This window comes from Lycium barbarum, chromosome 7 (assembly GCF_019175385.1).
Source record: "Lycium barbarum isolate Lr01 chromosome 7, ASM1917538v2, whole genome shotgun sequence".
In the NCBI taxonomy this organism is placed as follows: domain Eukaryota; kingdom Viridiplantae; phylum Streptophyta; class Magnoliopsida; order Solanales; family Solanaceae; genus Lycium; species Lycium barbarum.
Window position 1 is genome coordinate 20,247,403 of NC_083343.1, and position 19,341 is coordinate 20,266,743.

The 19,341-nt window shown below is 36.4% G+C and overlaps 1 protein-coding gene across 4 annotated transcripts; it reads left to right on the plus strand.

Moving 5' to 3' along the window:
* The first annotated feature begins 369 nt into the window (after nt 1-369).
* LOC132603270 (putative late blight resistance protein homolog R1B-23) lies at nt 370-19,138 on the plus strand. 4 transcript variants are annotated; one of them, XR_009568068.1, is made up of 4 exons: nt 378-645; nt 7,249-10,192; nt 16,739-18,279; nt 18,879-19,138. XR_009568068.1 is itself a non-coding variant. In XM_060316254.1 (3 exons), exons 2-3 carry the CDS (start codon nt 7,543-7,545, stop codon nt 10,393-10,395), a joined length of 2,661 nt encoding a protein of 886 aa, XP_060172237.1. In that variant the 5' UTR covers nt 379-645; nt 7,249-7,542; the 3' UTR covers nt 10,396-10,648. The 4 variants fall into 4 exon arrangements, 2 of the variants coding, with proteins under 2 accessions (XP_060172237.1, XP_060172236.1); XM_060316254.1 differs by lacking the exons at nt 16,739-18,279; nt 18,879-19,138 and adding an exon at nt 10,385-10,648 and having other exon boundaries at nt 379-645; XR_009568069.1 differs by lacking the exons at nt 7,249-10,192; nt 16,739-18,279 and having other exon boundaries at nt 370-645.
* Nucleotides 19,139-19,341: the final 203 nt, after the last annotated feature.

Sequence of the window (19,341 nt, forward strand, 5' to 3'; positions counted from 1 at the left end):
CATTTTTCAATACACGAAATGCAAAAAAAAATTATAATTTCCTATTTCGTTTTTTTATTCACGAAATGCAAAAAAAAAACATATTTCGTTGATTAATTCACAAAATGCAAAAAACAAATCAGTTTTGTTCATATTTTTTAATTTTTAAATTAAATAATATATGTGTCCAATCACAAAATGCCATTTGGCTTTTTAAAAGAGTTAACTTTAACTTTGTTAGTTTGAGGGGTATATTTGAGCCAAAAACAAACCTTAAGGGTATTTGTAGACCAAAAGGTGGAAGGAGGGTATTTATGAGCCTTTTTCAATAGTTCAGGGGTATTTTTTGACCTTTTCCGTTTCTAATATACTGATGATATTAAATAAAGACATGTACTGAATATAGATCCAACCCATGAAACTCCAACAACTCTGTACTTTTTTAATACACAACCCATATACCAAGGGTAGACCTCCAGCTACCCCTTTTGACAGTCATGTGACTGCTCTTCTTTCAAGATTCAAGAACTCAAGTGTCTTGATGCTCTCTAACCCTCTCTTTCAACAACGATTTGAGGCTTAGAATTCTTAATACTGGAATTTTCTGCAGCTCTGTTGGTGTCAATCTGAAGTAGCTTTTAACTGTTTCTTCCCAACTAAAGTCAGGTAAGCATTTGAGGCTTAAAAATCTTAATACTTTCTAAATTCACGTTCTCCTGCCAATCTAATACAAATAGGAGCAAAAGAGTGTGCAAAAGCAGTCTTTTGTACCATCGCCTTTCCTCTTTTTCTTTCCATGTAACTAGAAAACCATAACCCAATAAGGACTCTCGGCTTAATCTATGACTCTTTTTCAAGATACTCTATGAACCTTTTTTCCAATAATCATAAAAAGTTCTATGAATAAATTTACCAACGTGGGAGCTAATTTAAAACTAAAGAAAACTTAAACCTGCTAAGCCAGTAAAACATTGCTGCTCTGAAGACTGTGTTAGGATTTAAATCCCAAATCCGACCTTTGTAAGCAGATTCCCAAGAAAGATTGGAGGGTCACAGCTGGACCACTTAAATACCAACCTCCTTAGACAGAACCTACTTACGTCGTGATGTAAGCGAAGAATAAATAGCACACACAGATTTATAGTGGTTCACCCCCAATGTGAGAGCTACGTCCACGTTGCTGCTGCAGATCTTATTAAAAAAGAAATATTACAAGTGTTTACAACACTCAACCTCACAATCCCAATTCCAATTACACTCAAGAATTTTTCCACAGAAAATTCTCTCAAAGACCTTCTCTTACTTAGGCCTTTCACTAAGAGTATTTCTCTTAGATTTTTTCTCTTTTGGGATGTGTATAGCAAATGATCTTAATGATATCTTACAAATGAACCATAAGCTACCTATTTATAGGAATGAATTTCCTATGATGAGGTAAGCGCTTACATCACGACTATTATGAGGTAAGCGCTTACATCACGACTATGTGAACAAAAGAATTGACTTGTTTGGCCAATTCCACACCTAACAAATCTCCCACTTGAAGACTAATTTTAATTTTTCTTCACACTTTGATCGATGCAGCAGCTCTTTCCTACTTTCATACTTCGTGCAGGTCAACTGAAGTTGAGCATAGCTTCAGTTTGTCTATCGTCACTGCCTTTGTCAGCATGTCTGCTGGATTTTGACTCCCTGCGATCTTCTCAAGCACCAGCGCTCCATCTTCCAAAGCTGATCTAATGAAATGGTACCGGAGTTGTATGTGCTTCGTTCGAGCATGGTAAACCGGGTTCTTTGCCAAATGAATGGCGCTTTGGCTATCACAATATAGCACACTTCCCTCGTGGTCCTGATCCAATTCCCGCAGAAAAGATTGTAGCCACATCATTTCCTTTGTGGCCTCCGTCACAGCAACGTACTCAGCCTCACAACTAGAGAGAGCTACTATCTTTTGCAACTTGGAAACCCAAGAGATTGCAGTACCTCCGAAGGTGTAAACATACCCGGATGTGCTCTTTCTGCTATCAATATCACCACCGTTGTCAGCATCAACATACCCTTGCAATCCTGTTTTTGATTTTCGGAAATACAGAGCTGAACTCGAGCTGCCTTTCAGATATCTGAATATCCACTTCACAGCCTCTCAGTGTTGCTTTCCCGGATTGCTCATAAATCGGCTGACAACTCCCACTGCATGTGCAATGTCTGGCCTTGTACATATCATTGCATACATAAGACTACCGATTGCAGATGCATAAGGTATCTTGTCCATCTGCTTCTTCTCATCCTCGGTTGTCGGCGACTGATCCTTTGACAACCGAAAGTGTCCAGCCAAGGGAGTGCTGACTGGCTTGGCATCATGCATGTTAAACCTTTTGATAACTTTCCTCACATATTCTTCTTGTGAGAGTTTGATGCCCTCCTTGCTTCGGTCGATTCTCATCCCAAGGATTTGCTTTGCAGCTCCCAAATCCTTCATTGCAAACTCTTCCGATAACCCCTTTTTCAACCGATCAATCTCCTGTAGGTTTGCTCCTACGATTAGCATGTCGTCGACATAGAGTAGCAGTATCATGTACGAGTCTTCAAATTTTTTGAAGTAACAGCAGTGATCTGCCTCGCACCTTGAAAAATCAGCTTTCTTCATAAAGCTGTCAAACTTTAAATACCACTGTCTTGGAGCCTGTTTTAGTCCGTACAGACTCTTTTGAAGTTTGCACACCAGATTCTCCTTTCCTTTGATTTTGAATCCCTCCGGCTGTCGCATGTAGATTTCCTCATCTAGATCACCGTGAAGAAATGCAGTTTTCACGTCCATCTGTTGCAGATGTAGATTTTGCTTTGCTACCAGCCCAAGAACAGTTCTGATAGTCACCATCTTGACTACGGGAGAGAAGATCTCCGTATAGTCAATGCCTTCTTTCTGTTGAAATCCCTTTGCAACCAGCCTTGCTTTATAACGCTTGCTTCCATTGGGTTCTTCCTTTATCCGATAAACCCATTTGTTTTGCAATGCCTTTTTATCCTTTGGCAACTCGGATAATTCCCATGTATGATTTGCCGATAGTGAATCCATTCTATCCTTCATTGCCAGCTCCCACTTAGTCGATTCATCGACTTGCATTGCTTCTTCATAACATTCCGGCTCCCCTCTATCAGTGAGTAGAATGTAGTTGAGGGATGGAGAGTACCTGTGAAGCGGCTTCCTGATCCTGGATGATCTACGCAGCTCTGTGATTGGCGTCTGTTCATTTGTTTCAGAATCAGCACTTTCATCAGCACCTTCTCGGATTGTTTGTTCCTCTGCCTCGGTTGTACCTGGCTGCGGCTCAGGTGCCGGAAAGTCCCTCAAATCGACTATTTCCGATTCCTTGTCCTGACATTCTGAATTCTTTTGCAGCTTGTCTTTGTACAGTACCTCTTCGTTAAAGACAACATTCCTGCTTCGGATGATCTTCCGATTTTGTTCATCCCAAAATCGATACCCAAGCTCGGTGTCACCATAGCCAATAAAGTAACACTTCTTTGATTTTGGATCAAGCTTGCTTCTAGCCGTATCATCATTATGAACATATGATAAGCAACCGAACACTTTCAGAAATGAAAGATTTACCTTCTTGCCACTCCAGACTTCTTCTGGAATTCTGAAATCCAAGGGAACTGACGGTCCTCGGTTAATTAAGAAGGCCGCGGTATTGACTGCATCTGCCCAGAATGTCTTGGGCAGTCCAGAGTGTATTCTCATACTCCGAGCACGCTCGTTCAATGTTCGGTTCATTCTTTCGGCTACTCCATTCAGTTGCGGCGTTCCAGGAATAGTCTTCATCATCTTGATCCCATTATCGGCACAGTACCGTTTGAAATCACCATCAGTGTATTCTCCACCGTTGTCGGACCTCAAACACTTCAACTTGAGGTTTGTTTCATTCTCGACTATGGATTTCCATCTTTTGAATACACTAAACACATCGGATTTATTTTTCATAAAATAAACTCATACCTTCCTGGTTGAATCATCAATGAAGGTCACGTAGTAGTGTGATCCTCCAAGGGAGGGTACAGTGGTAGGTCCCCACACGTCTGTGTGCACCAATTCCAGCTTTTCGACCTTCAACTCTCTGCCTGCACTTGAGAAGCTTACTCGCTTTTGTTTTCCGAGAATGCAACTCTCACACGTATGAAGGTCCACCGTCTTCAGCTCCGGAATTAAACCATTTGTCACCAACAGCTTCATCCCCTTCTGGCTGATATGCCCCAGCCGACAATGCCACAAATCTGTCTTCTTTGTGTTGTCAACCACAGCAACAGTATCACGACAGCTAGCCGTCATGTAGAGAGTGCCAATCTTCTTTCCTCGGCCAACTACCATAACACCTTTCGCCACCTTCCAAGACCCATTACCAAAGTTGAGATCATATCCCTCATCATCAAGCTGACCTACTGAGATCAGGTTTCGCATCAGCTTTGGAACATGTCTAACTTTTGTAATCTTCCACGAGGATCCATTTGACATCTTCAAATTAATGTCTCCCGTGCCAACAACGTCTAGCGGCTCTCCATCGGCTAAATAAACTTTGCCGAGATTCCCAGCCACGTAGTTTGTCATTATATCATGATGTGGGGTGGTATGAAAGGACGCTCCTGAGTCAACCACCCAAGAGTCTATCGGGCTGTCAACCGATAGCAACAACGCATCGCCAATGTCTTCCGTAGCAGCGTTGATTCCAGCCCCCTTGTTGTCCTCCTTCTTTGGCGCCCTGCAGTTCTTCTTGAAGTGGCCTGGTTTTCCACAGTTCCAACACTCATGTGTTCGTCCTGGTCTGGATTGACCCCTGCCATTCCTTGACTTCGATCTGCCCCTATTTCGGTTGTAGTTTCTGTCATAATTTCTGCTTCTGTTTTCAACATTAAAAGCAGAACTCGTCGATGCCTCTCCCGAATCTGTCCTGCGCACCTCCTCAGCAAGGATACGATCCCTAACATCGTTGAACTTTAGTTTGTCACTGCCGACAGAATTACTAACCGCTGCTCTCATTGGCTCCCAACTATTTGGTAGGGATGCCAACAAAATTAGAGCTTGTACTTCATCATCGAAATCAATTTTTACCGATGACAATTGATTTACAATGGTATTGAATTCATTTATGTGTGCAGCAACATGAGCATTTTCCATCATCTTTAAATGAAATAGTTTCTTCATGAGAAATACCTTATTATTTGCCGAAGGTTTCTCATACATGTCAGACAATACTTTCATCATATCTGCGGTGGTCTTCTCCTTTGCCACGTTGTGAGCAACGTTCTTCGACAGCGTCAGTCGAATGACTCCCAGAACTTGTCTGTCGAGGAGATCCCAATCTGCTTGCTTCATCTCCTCTGGTTTCGGACTCAGAGGTTCATGAAGCTTTCTGCCATATAAATAATCTTCAATTTGCATTCTCCAGAACGCAAAATCTGTACCATCGAATTTACCGATGCCGTGCGTCGTACCATCTTCGCCTCCCATCGTTTCTAAATCACAACACAACCTGTTGCTCTGATACCAGTTGTTAGGATTTAAATCCCAAATCCGACCTTTGTAAGCAGGTTCCCAGGAAAGATTGGAGGGTCACAGCTGGACCACTTAAATACCAACCTCCTTAGACAGAACCTACTTACGCCGTGATGTAAGCGAAGAATAAATAGCACACACAGATTTATAGTGGTTCACCCTCAATGTGAGAGCTACGTCCACGTTGCTGCTGCAGATCTTATTAAAGAAGAAATATTACAAGTGTTTACAACACTCAACCTCACAACCCCAATTCCAATTACACTCAAGAATTTTTCCACAGAAAATTCTCTCAAAGACCTTTCACTAAGAGTATTTCTCTTAGATTTTTTCTCTCTTGGGATGTGTATAGCAAATGATCTTAATGATATCTTACAAATGAACCATAAGCTACCTATTTATAGGAATGAATTTCCTATGATGAGGTAAGCGCTTACATCACGACTATTATGAGGTAAGCGCTTACATCACGACTATTATGAGGTAAGCGCTTACATCACGACTATGTGAACAAAAGAATTGACTTGTTTGGCCAATTCCACACCTAACAGACTGTACGTTTCATTTATTTATTGTGCATCGTTGAGCAAAAATCCCAAGGGACCAGACCACCGCTTGAAAGTCTGTTGTATCAAAAATTTGTTTACAAAATAATTCAACATAATCTTGCTAACCTATAAAGGCCTAAAATCTTTGACATGTCCTCTAGATAACCCCAAACTACACCAGCCTAAGGAATGAAATTAAGATATATCCATGAATCTTTTTTTTCTTTTCTTAGACACTAATCTGTTTGGTGGGAGACTTTCCCACTTACACTTGAATGATGATAATTTTCTCTGGTCCTTCCTAGTCGTGCCTCATCTCCCTCCTTTTGCCTTATTGGTTCTTGTGTTTTGTTCTCTTGTGTCGACCTCTTATTCCTTTTTGAGGTTAGGCCAATGCCCCTCCCTTGTCCTTTTGTTTTGTGGCCTTTGATATAACCATCCAAGTCGTCGAGTGGGGCTCGCAGATTGGTATGTTTGAGCAACAGTCTGTGATCCCTGCATATCCTTTAATCCTTATTTGTAATCCTGAACTTACAACTCTGAATTAAAAGATATATCTCCATATTGGAATCTATTTGATTTATTTCTCTTTCATGTACTTCAATTAAAAAATATAGCAGATTATATCTTCCTTTCTTATCCTAGTTTAAAAACATAGGGATCAGGGACCAGACAACAACTTGAACAGGTAAAATTGATATCTGTCTGTTTCTAAGGCCCTTCTATTTTATTTATGATTGACCACCTGCGAACAAGAAGCCAAAGGAACCAGACAACTATTTACACTTCTTTAATAGAACAAGACTACTTGTTTGGACGGTCATGTGGCTTTTCTCCTGTAACTTCTAGGAAGAAAATCAGTGGCAGACAAATTTAATGAAATACGAAGAAAAGGTTATATCCTAGAAATTTAGAACATTATGTTGAAGACTTAATAAGTATTATCGTCTCCTAGAAATATTTCTTTTTTATTCATTGTTAATGTATAAGTAATATGTATATATATATATTTTTTTTTTTTTTTTTTTTGCATTAAAAGAAGACTTCAATTTTCAAGTTTCAAGAACTGAAGTATAGCTACCCTAATCATATCCACCATTTAGTTTCTTTTCTTCTTTGTGTTTGGAGATCTTATTTATGATTGCAATGGTTGTTTGGATTTTCCTGCAGGCTTTCTTTGAATCAATCTGCCGAAGCGTTTGACTGTATTTCTTAAAAAAAAGCTAGGCAAGCATTTGAGGTTCAAAACTCTTATATACTAGCTTTTCCTGCTCTCTAAATTGATGGATTAGTACCGCTTAGTGTCTGATCAAAGAAACCCGTAAAAAGAGAGAGTTGTATGCGGTATTTGCTTCAAAAAATGAAAAAAATGGTTTTTCCAAAAACTCTGTTTCAATCAAACTTCACTAATGAAAAGATTTTGAGTTTGTGAAGAAGTCTTTTGTCCTATAGTTGGTGTGAGAAATGGCTTACGCAGATGTGGTTTCTCTCATTCAAACTTTGAAGCAACTTATGCAGCAAAAGCCACGTTGGGTTATTGGTGATACTAGAAAAATGGTGGAATCTCTCCTTGATAGTGTTGGATATTTCCAAAATTTTCTTGAGAAGATTTACTTGAGAAGGCAAGTCTTTGGAAAATCTGAAGAGTTGGAGAGAGCGATTAGAATTGCAGTGAACGACATAGAGAATGTGATTGAACTGGAGATATATGAATATAATCAACTGGAGCTCTGTTCAAGAGTGGCATTGCCACGCCAGCCTTTATGTGACGACTTGCCTCCCCTCGTAGAAAAGATTGATACTGTGAAGAGGAAGACGATGAAAAATAGTTTTGCTACAAATGAGGATCTGCAACTGGGAGATTCATTGGTAGGTCATTCATCATCTAGACGTGTTGAAAATCTGAATCTAGAAAATGTTGTCGTGGGTCTTGAAGACGACTTGATGAAAATCATGAGAAGACTAATAGGGCCCCCCTCTAGTCGAGAAATTGTCTCAATTTTGGGCATGGGGGGGATTGGCAAGACGACTCTTGCTAAGAAAGCATACCATCATCCTGAAATCAGGAGTCGCTTTGACATCCATGTTTGGGTAACAATATCTCAAGAATATCTCACTAGAGATTTGTGGCTGGGCATTCTTTCCTGTATTTCTCAGCTGAAAAATGAGGTTCAAGATGAGACTTATCGGTTGGCGGTGAGAGATGAGATTAATGAAAGTAGTGATGATCAGCTGATGCATATGATATACAAAAAGTTAATGCGTCGGAGGTATCTTGTTATCATGGATGATATTTGGAGTAAAGACATATGGGATCTTATGACAAGAATTTTTCCAGATGATAACAATGGGAGTCGCATTATTTTGACTAGCAGGCACAAAGAGGTTGCTGAGCATGCAGATCCTGATAGCAATCCTCATGAGATGAGCCTATTGAATACAGATAATAGTTGGAAGTTACTTCATGACAAGGTGTTTGGGGTAGAACATGCATGTCCTCCTGAATTAGAGGATATTGGAAAGCAAGTAGCGCAAAAGTGCCAAGGACTACCTTTAGCTCTTCTAGTGGTTGCAGGGCATCTCTCCAAAATTTCTAGAACACGCGAATGTTGGGATGATGTTGCCAAAACTATTAGTAAAATTGTTGCTAGTGAGCCAGATAAATGTCTTGGAGTGCTTGGAATGAGTTATAGTTACTTGCCTAATCACCTAAAAGCATGCTTCCTTTCTATGGGAGCATTCCCAGAAGATTTTGAGGTTTCCACTGAGAGACTAATCCAGTTATGGGTTGCTGAAGGTATTCTAAGGAATGAAAGGCTCAAAAGCTTGGAAGAAACGGGAAAACAGTCCTTGGAAGATCTTATTAGTAGGAACCTGATAATAGTTAGAAAAAGGAGATTTAATGGAGAGATGAAAACATGTGGAATTCATGATCTGGTGCGCGACTTGATTCTAAGACAAGCTGAGAAAGAGAAGTTCTTGCAGGTTACAAGGAAGCATGATGTCATCAGAAGATTCAATGATTCAGCTAGTAAGCCTCATGTTTATCGCTACAGTTCACATTCAAGGATTTCTCACGGGGATTGCTGGAAGTCGACATCTAGTCTGACCCGAACATTGTACTTATTCAACGGACTAAAACTTGCTCCGCCTCCTTCTAAACAAATACCTTTTTTGGCACGCTTCAAACTTCTAAGAGTGTTGGCAATCCTTCAATATACGTTTCGAGAATTCCCTCTTGACATAACCAAATTAGTACATCTCAGATATCTTGAATTCAATTGTAATGATGATCTTCATTGTTCAGTGTCAAAGCTTTATAATCTGCAACATTTGATTTTTGGCGGACAGTCCAATTTACCAGTAGAGATCTGGAAGATGAAACCTTTGAGGCATCTTGAGGTAAAAAAGATCGCTTCTTTTTGTGTTCCATCAAGTAAGGCAGTGTCTAGTTTCATGTTACAAAATCTTGAGGGACTTTCAGATCTAAGTATTTCCTGCTGTACTAAGGAATTGTTTACTGGTATTCCTAATCTAAAGAGGCTGAAAATTCATGGGGCTTGGGCAGAATGCAGCAGAGATATGATCTCCCAGACGCTAAATAGCCTTTCTTGTTTAAATCAAGTTGAAATATTGAAGATCGCATGCTCCAGAAAATTATACCCACACCCACTCCCAAGTAAGTATGCTTTGCCTACATCCCTGAAGAGGTTGACATTAAGATGTACCTATTTACCATGGGAAGACATGGCAAATATTGTAATGTTGCCAAACCTCGAAGTGCTTAAAATTAAAGACAATGGATTTGATGGTGATGTGTGGAGATTAAGTGATGAAGAGACTTTCAATCAACTTAAGTTCCTCCTAATCGATAGGACAAATCTGAAGCGCTGGGAAGCTGGCAGTGTTAACTTCCCAAAGCTGCAACACCTGGTTCTGAAAAGATGCATATACCTTGAGGAAATCCCTAAAGACATACGGGAAATTTATACCTTGGAGTCAATAGAGTTGCTTAATTGCCGAACTTCTGCTGCGAAATCCGTCAAAGAAATTAAAGAAGAGCAAGAGAGCATGGCAAATGATTGCCTTAGTGTCTGCATCCATGAGAAACCTTGTGAGATTCAACTCTGTATTTCTTTGTGTTTGTACTTTACATTCTAAGTTCCAGTTGAAGCAACAATAGAAGATAAACTTTAAGATAACAGAATGTCAATATGTCCCCTACCTCTTCATATATTATATGATCCTATGCTGCTTTTAACGTCTTTGATCTGCTTCCAGACTGACGAGTTTCATTTCTTTCCAGGGTGGGATTAGTAATATATTTAACTCAAGAAGGCTGATCATGCTAGTTAAGACAAAATGGTGCTGTGAGAGATAGCTAAGTTGCAGAAGCTTTTTCTCCTAGATCAAGAAAGTAGAATCATCCACTCTTTAGCTTAGAAGACTAGACGGCCTATGCCCGTGCTGCGCACGGGCCAAACACTTTAGATTATAGTGCATCTATGTGTATGTAGTTGTCTTTGAATAGTGATTATATATATATATAGTATATATTATGTTTAAAACACGATTAATATAACATTGTAGTTTGTGCTCCGTATCTAAAATTTTATTATATTAATGTTTGCTACGAATACAAAATCGGCAAATTTATTAATATTTTTTAAAAGAGAAGACTTGTTTAAAAGGAAACTATTTTCCTCTCTTTGAGATAAAACAATAGCAATATTTAAGCATCAGTTGATACTTTCAATTTTAATTCGATTAATTTAAAGGTGTAAAAAACTTATTATTTTTTATTAAATTTTGATTTGGATAATTCTAATTCAAACTATTAATTTAATTTTACATGTTTAAAACGAAACAAAGTAGAAATTGATTTTCTATTTAAACGAAGAAATACTATTTTTTAATTTTTGGTAAATATTCTCGGTTTAGCTCATTTTACTTGTCATGTTGTCTTTTGCATGGTTTTTAAGAAAACGTCGATTAGAATTATAATTTGACTAATTTACCTTATTCATTATTTGATCTCCATTTGATATATTTTTTTTAGGACATTAATCTCTTTTTCACATTTATTAGAGTAAGAATAAAAATAAAAAAGTAATTAAATTCTATCTTATTTTAAAATATAAATATTTTAAGTATATTTATTTTAGTAAACATAACAAATAAATGACATGGCGGAATAGCAAATGCAACAGTTTAATATCTAGATTAGATCTCAGGCTAATATAAAAAAAGAAAGATAATTGTATGGTTTGACTGCTTAACTTTTTGAAGAAAAACAATTTCATTTGCTTCCACTAATGGATTGATACGCACGTGGCAATGAATCCATCATTATTGACTTAATGAGATACTTGAAAATTACATGAATATTGTTTGATTTTTTAATACGGAGTGCACTTTTTTTTTTTTTTTGGACATTATTAATTTGCACTATATATATATATATATACACGATTAATATAATATTGTAGTTTGTACTCCGTATCTAAAACTTTAGTATATTAGTGTTTACTACGAATACAAAGTCTGCACTTTTTTTTTGACATTATTTTTTTTTTTAATATGGGGTTTACTTTTTTTTTTTTTTTTGATATTGTTTGATTTTGTTAATATGGGGTCCACTTTTTTTTTTTTACAGTGAGTTTGGAGATGGTGGGTTCCACTTTTTTTATATTATTTTATATTGCTTGATGTTGTTTAGTATGAGGTCCACCCTTTATGGGGTGCACTTTTTTTTTTTTTTTTTGACATTATTAGTTTGTACTATTTTTATGCATATAATATATATACATATATTATGTTCAAAACACGATTAATATAACATTGTAGTTTGTGCTCCGTATTTAAAACTTTATTATATTAGTTTTTGCTACGAATACAAAGCCAACACTTTTTTTTTAACACTATAATTTTTTTTTTAATATGGGGTTCAATTTTTTATTTTTTTTGATATTGCTTGATTTTGATAATCTAGGGTCCACTTTTTTTTCCCATTAGTTTGGAGATGGTGAGTTTCACTTTTTTTTATTGCTTGATTTTGTCAATATGGCATACTATGTTCAAAACACGATTAATATAATATTGTAGTTTGTGCTCCGTATTTAAAACTTTATTATATTAGTGTTTGTTACGAATACGCATGTGGCAATGAATCCATCATTATTGACTTAATGAGATACTTTGGAAATTACATGAATATTGTTTGATTTTTTAATACGGGGTGCACTTTTTTTTTGACATTATTAATTTGCACTATTTTTATGCATATATCTATATATATATATATATATATATATATATATATATATATATATATATAAAACTTTATTATATACGCACGTGTCAATGAATCCATCATTATTCACTTAATGAGATACTTTGGAAATTACATGAATATCATTTGCCTTTTTAATATGGGGTGCACTTTTTTTTTTGACATTATTAATTTGCACTATATATATATATATATATATATATATATATATATATATATATATATATATATATATATTGTGCTCCGTATTTAAAACTTTATTATATACGCACGTGGCAATGAATCCATCATTATTGACTTAATGAGATACTTTGGAAATTACATGAATATTGTTTGCTTTTTTAATATGGGGTGCACTTTTTTTTTTGGACATTATATATATATATTTAATATGGGGTGCACTTTTTTTTGGACATTATTAATTTGCACTATTTTTATGCATATATATATATATATATATATATAAAACTTTATTATATACGCAAGTGGCAATAAATCCATCATTATTGACTTAATGAGATACTTTGGAAATTACATGAATATTGTTTGCTTTTTTAATATGGGGTGCACTTTTTTTGGACATTATATATATATATATATTTAATATGGGTGCACTTTTTTTTTTGACATTATTAATTTGCACTATTTTTATGCATATATATACATATTGTGCTCCGTATTTAAAACTTTATTATATACGCACGTGGCAATGAATCTATCATTATTGACTTAATGAGATACTTTGAAAATTACATGAATATTGTTTGCTTTTTTAATATGGGGTGCACTTTTTTTTTTACATTAATAATTTGCATTATTTTTTTAATATTAGTTGTTGTTTAATATATATGGAGCCCATAATTTTTTTTATTAAATTGGAACGGATATATATATATATATATATATATATATATATATATATATATTATGGAGCCCACAATTATTTTTTTTATTAAATGGGGATGGACGACGAGAAAGTTGAGCCAACCGGCTCTTCTTAATAGTCACAATTCTTTTTTATTAAATTGGAACTAATATATATATATATATATATATATATATATATATATATATATATATATATATATACATATATATTATGGGGCTCATAATTTTTTTTTTTTAATATTAGTTGTTGTTTAGTAGATATGGGGCTCACAATTTTTTTTTTTAATTAAATGGGGACGGACGACGAGAAAGTTGAGCCAACCGGCTCTTCTTAATAGTAGTAATGTGATCACTTGTTACTTATTCATCAACAAGTAACTTCTTTCTTTCTAGACCTTTATGACTAAAGTAACAGGATATAGAGCCTGTTTGGATGGGGCTTATTTTAAGCAGTTTATAAGCTGCTTTAGATAAGCTAAATCAAACGGGCTCAATTATTTTTTTGAGTTTATTTTAAGCACAAAATGACTTTAAACTGGCCAGCCAAACACTCAAAAAAGCTGAAAACAACTTATAAGCAACTTATAAGCCAATTTAAACGGGCTCATATATTGTACCTGGAAGTTACTTCTAGTCATTGTTCTTCATTTTTGTTATTTTCTTAAAAGCTCAAAACAACGAGTGGTTGGTTTTTTATGTTGAATGTATTCATGATATTATGTTTCTCGTTTTAATTGGATATTTGATGCTCTGTAGAGTGGAAGAGTTCCATGTCTTAATCATTACTCTCAAGTTTATCTTCTATTGTTGCTTCAAGTGGAACTTAGAAATCTTAGTTGGATGTTACTAAGGTCGATTCTCTTTTCCGCTTAGTTTTAATTAGTTTTGTTTCTCGTGGAGAGATTGAGAAATCTAATCCAAGACAGAGTGGTTATTGAATAAATAGATTTAACACTGGAAAAAGAAATAGTTCCTTTTGCTTAGTTTCAAGAGGATATACATTGTTCCTGAACCTGGGATTGTTTTTGCCACCCTACCCTCGGAGCAAAGGAGACTTAATCAAGCCAAGCGACCACTGACTGTTGATTTATTGGATCCCCTAAAGGCGCCGCCTTATTTAAAAGTTAATATAAATTATGACGAGTTTTTAGCATCAATTTTGAGTTACCTCATATCATGAATTTATTTTGTGAAAGATTTCCTATGCTGTTGGCAGGCATTTCTCTGTGAATATCTGTATGCTTTACTAGAGGACGTCTATGAATGCAAGTACAAAATTTGCTTCCTATTTACAGATCTCAGATTAAACTTTTCCAAGATAGCAAGTAGTACTAGTTATTTTAGCTGGGCAATTTTATTTGTAGGCTGAAAATCGGTTAGGGAAAGTATTAGCAAAAGGCAAGATATAGGAGAATCAAGAACTTTGAAGAGTAAACATTTTTATTGGGTCTTGGATGGGTTCGTTTAATGGTTTTTTGCGATTATAATCTGGGAATTAAGATGCCAATTAAGCAAATCGGGTGAGCTTAGTGTGTTAAAAGGCTAGTATGATTTTATAAGAGACAAAGTAATAACTGAATGACTTTCTTGTTATGAAAAAACAGAAGTGCGTTTGATGGATTATTTCCCATCCAAGTAATTAACTCCGAAAGGAATAAACATTTTTATTCAGGCATGTCTGATTTAAGGAAAGTGAAAATAGGGATGCGGTTTCATTTTTGAGCTTGCATATTATTCAACCTTATACTTTTCTCTTGTCTTCCGTTCCTTTTCCCATTTTACTATTAAAAAAGTGCTGCGTTCAAGACTGTTAAAGCCTCTCGAATGTGAAAGCATGTGCATGAGACCTTTGTTTTATGGTCCCTCAGCTTTTCATGAACAGAATGGGAGCTTGGTTTTAGCATTTCTGAGGTTTAATAAACATTATAATTACGATTGGTAGAGGAAAAAGTAAATGGCTTTGGAATGAGCAGTATCATCTAACCAAACCTGAAGTTAAAAGCCAAAAGGACAACAACAACAACAACAACAACAACCCAGTGAAATCCCACAACGTGGGGTCTGGGGAGGGTAGAGTGTACGCAGACCTTACTCCTACCAAGGTAGGATGACTGTTTCCGAGAGACCCTCGACTCAATAAAAACATAAAAAGAGGTCAGATACGGCTAAGAGATTCAAAGCGATATGGAAATGAAGTAACGCTAAAAGCCAAAAGAACAATTTAAACATATGGCTGGTAGTACAATCTCATAACATTTTATATTGTAGTACAATCTGATTGTGCAGTTTGGTAATTATATGACTGAGAATCTTGATAAAGTAAAAAAAGACAGTGAGGGAGATTGAAAACAAATGGGAGATTTAAATATTTGATAGAATGAATAAATAAATGTAAAAGACAGTGCTGCTCTCAAGAATGTTAGTGCTAAGTTCCATTTATTTGCATCGTTTAGCAAAAATACCAGGGGACCACACAACGACTTGAACTTGTTTAATAGTTAAAAACAAACACATCTGAATGGTCATGTGGCTTCTTTTGCAGGTTTGAACAACTCAAAGTTTAGCCACCTTGAATCATATTTCACAATTCAGTTTCTTTTCTTCTTTATTTGGAAGGTCTGATCTTATTATTTCTCCCTTTCTCTTTTTAACTGCAGACGGCAGCGTTGATTGTGATTTTTACTGGCTTTATCTTTGTTGAACCAATCTGCAGAGACCCTTCAACTGTTTCTTTCTGGCTAAATCTTGGTATGCATTTGTTGAGACTTAAAACTCTTTATTAACTCTTGTTTTTTCTATTCTCTGAATTCATGTTTTGTTTGATCTAGGAAACCAATAAAGAGAGACGAGTATAATTTTTGAAAAGTAGTTTTTCGTCCCACAATTGGTTAGCGAGATGGCTTATGTTGCTGTGATTTCTCTCGTACAAACTTTGAAGCAACTTGTGCAGCTAAAGCCACATTGGATAAGTGATGAAACAAGAAAAATGGTGGACTCTCTCCTTGATAGTCTTCAATATTTCCAAGACTTTCTTGAGAGCACTGACAAGAGAAGGCAAGCTTGTGGAAAGGTTGAAGAGTTGGAGAGAGAGAGATTAGAAGTGCAGTCAATGAAGCAGAGGATTTGATAGAACTAGCGATATTTGAAATTAAAAAACTGGAAAAAGGAAAGGCAAGAGAGGCATTGTGTGAAACCCTCCGCTTGTAGAAAATATTGATGTTGTAAAGAGGAACATGATGGGAAGAAGTTTTGGTACAAATGAGGTTCAAGGCTATGGTAATCCTACAAATGAGGATCTGCAAATGGGTGATTCCTTGCCGTATCTAGATATGTTGCAAAACTGAATCCAGAAACTGTTGTCGTGGGTCTCGAAGACAACCTCATGAGAATCATAAACCGACTGAACCGACTAAAAGGGTCAATGTCTACTCGAGAGGTTATTCCCATTTTGGGAATGGGGGGGGGGGGGGGGGGGGATAGGTAAAACGACTCTTGCAAAAATGGCATATGATGATCCTGATATCCGGGATCGCTTTGACATGCATGTTTGGGTGACAATATCTCAAGAGTACAGAATTCGAGATTTGTTATTAGGCATTCTTTGTTATAATTCAAATGAGATCAAAGAAGAGACTGATGATCAATTGATGGATATGATATACAAAAAGTTAAAGGGTCGGAGTTATCTTGTTGTCATGGACGATATTTGGAGTAACGACGTCTGGGATCTTATGTCAAGAAATTTTCCGGATGATAACAAGGGGAGTCGAATTATTCTGACTAGTAGGCTCAAAGGCCAATACATGCTGACCCTGACAGCCCGCCTCATGAGGTAAGCCTCTTGAATGCAAATGACAGTTGGAAGTTACTTCATGAGAAGGTGTTTGGGACACAACAGGTTTGTCCTCTTGAACTAGAGGATATTGGGAAGCAAGTAGCACAAAGATGCCAAGGACTACCTTTAGCTATTCTAGTGGTTTCGGGGCACCTTTCTAAAATTGAAAGAACAAGAGAAAGTTGGGAAGATGTTGCCAAAAGTGTAAGTAAAGTTGTTGCTAATGAATCAGATAAATGTCTAGGAGTGCTTGCTATGAGTTACAATTACTTACCTAATCATCTTAAACCATGTTTCCTTTATGTGGGAATCTTTCCAGAAGATAGTGAGGTAAACATTAGGACATTGATAAACTTATGGGTTTCTGAGGGTTTTCTATGGGAAGAATTAGGGGGAAGAGATTGTTTGGAGGATCTTGTTAGCAGGAATCTGATAATGGTTAGAAACAGGAGATTTAATGGTGAGTGGAAAACATGTGGTGTCCATGATCTAGTTCGTGACTTAATTTTAAGAGAAGCTGAGAAATAGAAGTTCCTGCAGGTTTGTAAAGATCCTTAAGCAAAAATGCTTCGTGTTCGTCGCTACAGTTTCCATTCAGGCCTTTATCAGGCTGATTGCTTGGAGTCATCATCAAGAGATCTCACCCGAACTGTGCACTTCTTCCATGGATTATGTTTCAAACAAATTCCTCTTTTGGCGTGCTTCAAACTGCTAAGAGTGTTGGCAGTCGTCCAATATGGGTTTCAAGATTTCCCTCTCGTGATAACAAAATTAGTACATCCGAGATACCTTCAATTAGGCTATTGTGATGATCCTCACGGTTCATTGTCAGAGCTTTATAATCTGCAGAACATCATTGTTCAAAGCCTGCGTAATAAACCAACTATGCATGACACAATTTGGTGAATGAAACATTTAAGGCATCTTCTGGTGAATGACTTAATTTCTCTCCCTAAAACTCCATCAAATAAGCTGCAAAATTTGGAGGGACTTTCCTGTCTAAGCTTGTCCAGGTGTACTTTTGAATTGTTTTCTGCTATTCCAAATCTTAAGAGGCTTAAACTTCTTGGAAGTCAGAAGGAATGCCAGGGTGAGAAGATGTCCGAGCACCTATAGCCTTTCCTGTTTAAAAAACTTGACGAATTGAAGATCAGGTGCAAAGGCCTATACTTGTTCCCAATCCCATGTAAGTATGCTTTGCCTACATCTCTGAAGAGGTTGACTTTAAGTTATACTTTTTTACCTTGGGAAGACATGGCAAATATTGTGAAGCTTCCTAAACTCAAAAGTGCTTAAAATTAAAGACTATGGATTTTACGGTGATGTATGGAGATTAAATGATGGAGAGATTTTCAATAAACTTAAGTTCCTCCTAATTAGAACAAATGATCTGAGGCACTGGAAAGCTGGCAGTGTTAATTTCCCAACGCTGCAATGCCTAGTTCTGAGAACATGCATATACCTGGACGAAATCCCAAAAGACTTTGGGGAAATTTATACCTTGGAGTCAATAGACTTGCTTAATTGCAGAAGTTCTGCAGCAAAATCCGTGATTGAAATCTTAGAAGAGCAAGAGAGCATGGGGAATGATTCCCTTCGCGTCTTCATCGATGATTGTATGTAAGACACAAATTGTCTCAAATAATTGCTTGCTAATCAGTTTAAACAAATTTTTGTCCTTATCTTATGCGTCTTGTTTCTTCTTTTACATTGCCTCATGATATTTTCACAATTGAAGTACTGATGATAGTTGCCTTGGACATGATGAGTTCCTTCTCCTTGCAGTAGAGGAGCTGATCGTGCAAATTAAAGGAATGTGGGGTGGGTGTGATGACTCTCAAGCAGTGGGAAGCAATTTATCACCCTTTGTTTGCTTAGAAGCGGAGATCACTTGTAACTTGTTCCTTATGATGACTAGTTATTGTTCTTTATTTTTGTAATTTTCTCTCAAGCTAGATATTAATGACTGAATGGTTTGTTATCATGATGTATTTCATTATGTTATAATTCTCAATTTGAGTGAATATTTTATGACTTTCTTACTATGCTCTGCAGTCTTGAATATTTTCATTTTCCTTTCTTGAAGAGTTTCATGTCACTTAATTATCTGATTAATTCAGTATTCTTTAATACTACTGAATTAACAAAAGACAAGCCATAGGAACTTTGAGGTTGAAACACAAACGGCTTGCCAGCGATCAAGGTCATCATGAAAGAAAAACTTCTTTGTCATTCTTTAAGAGCTTTT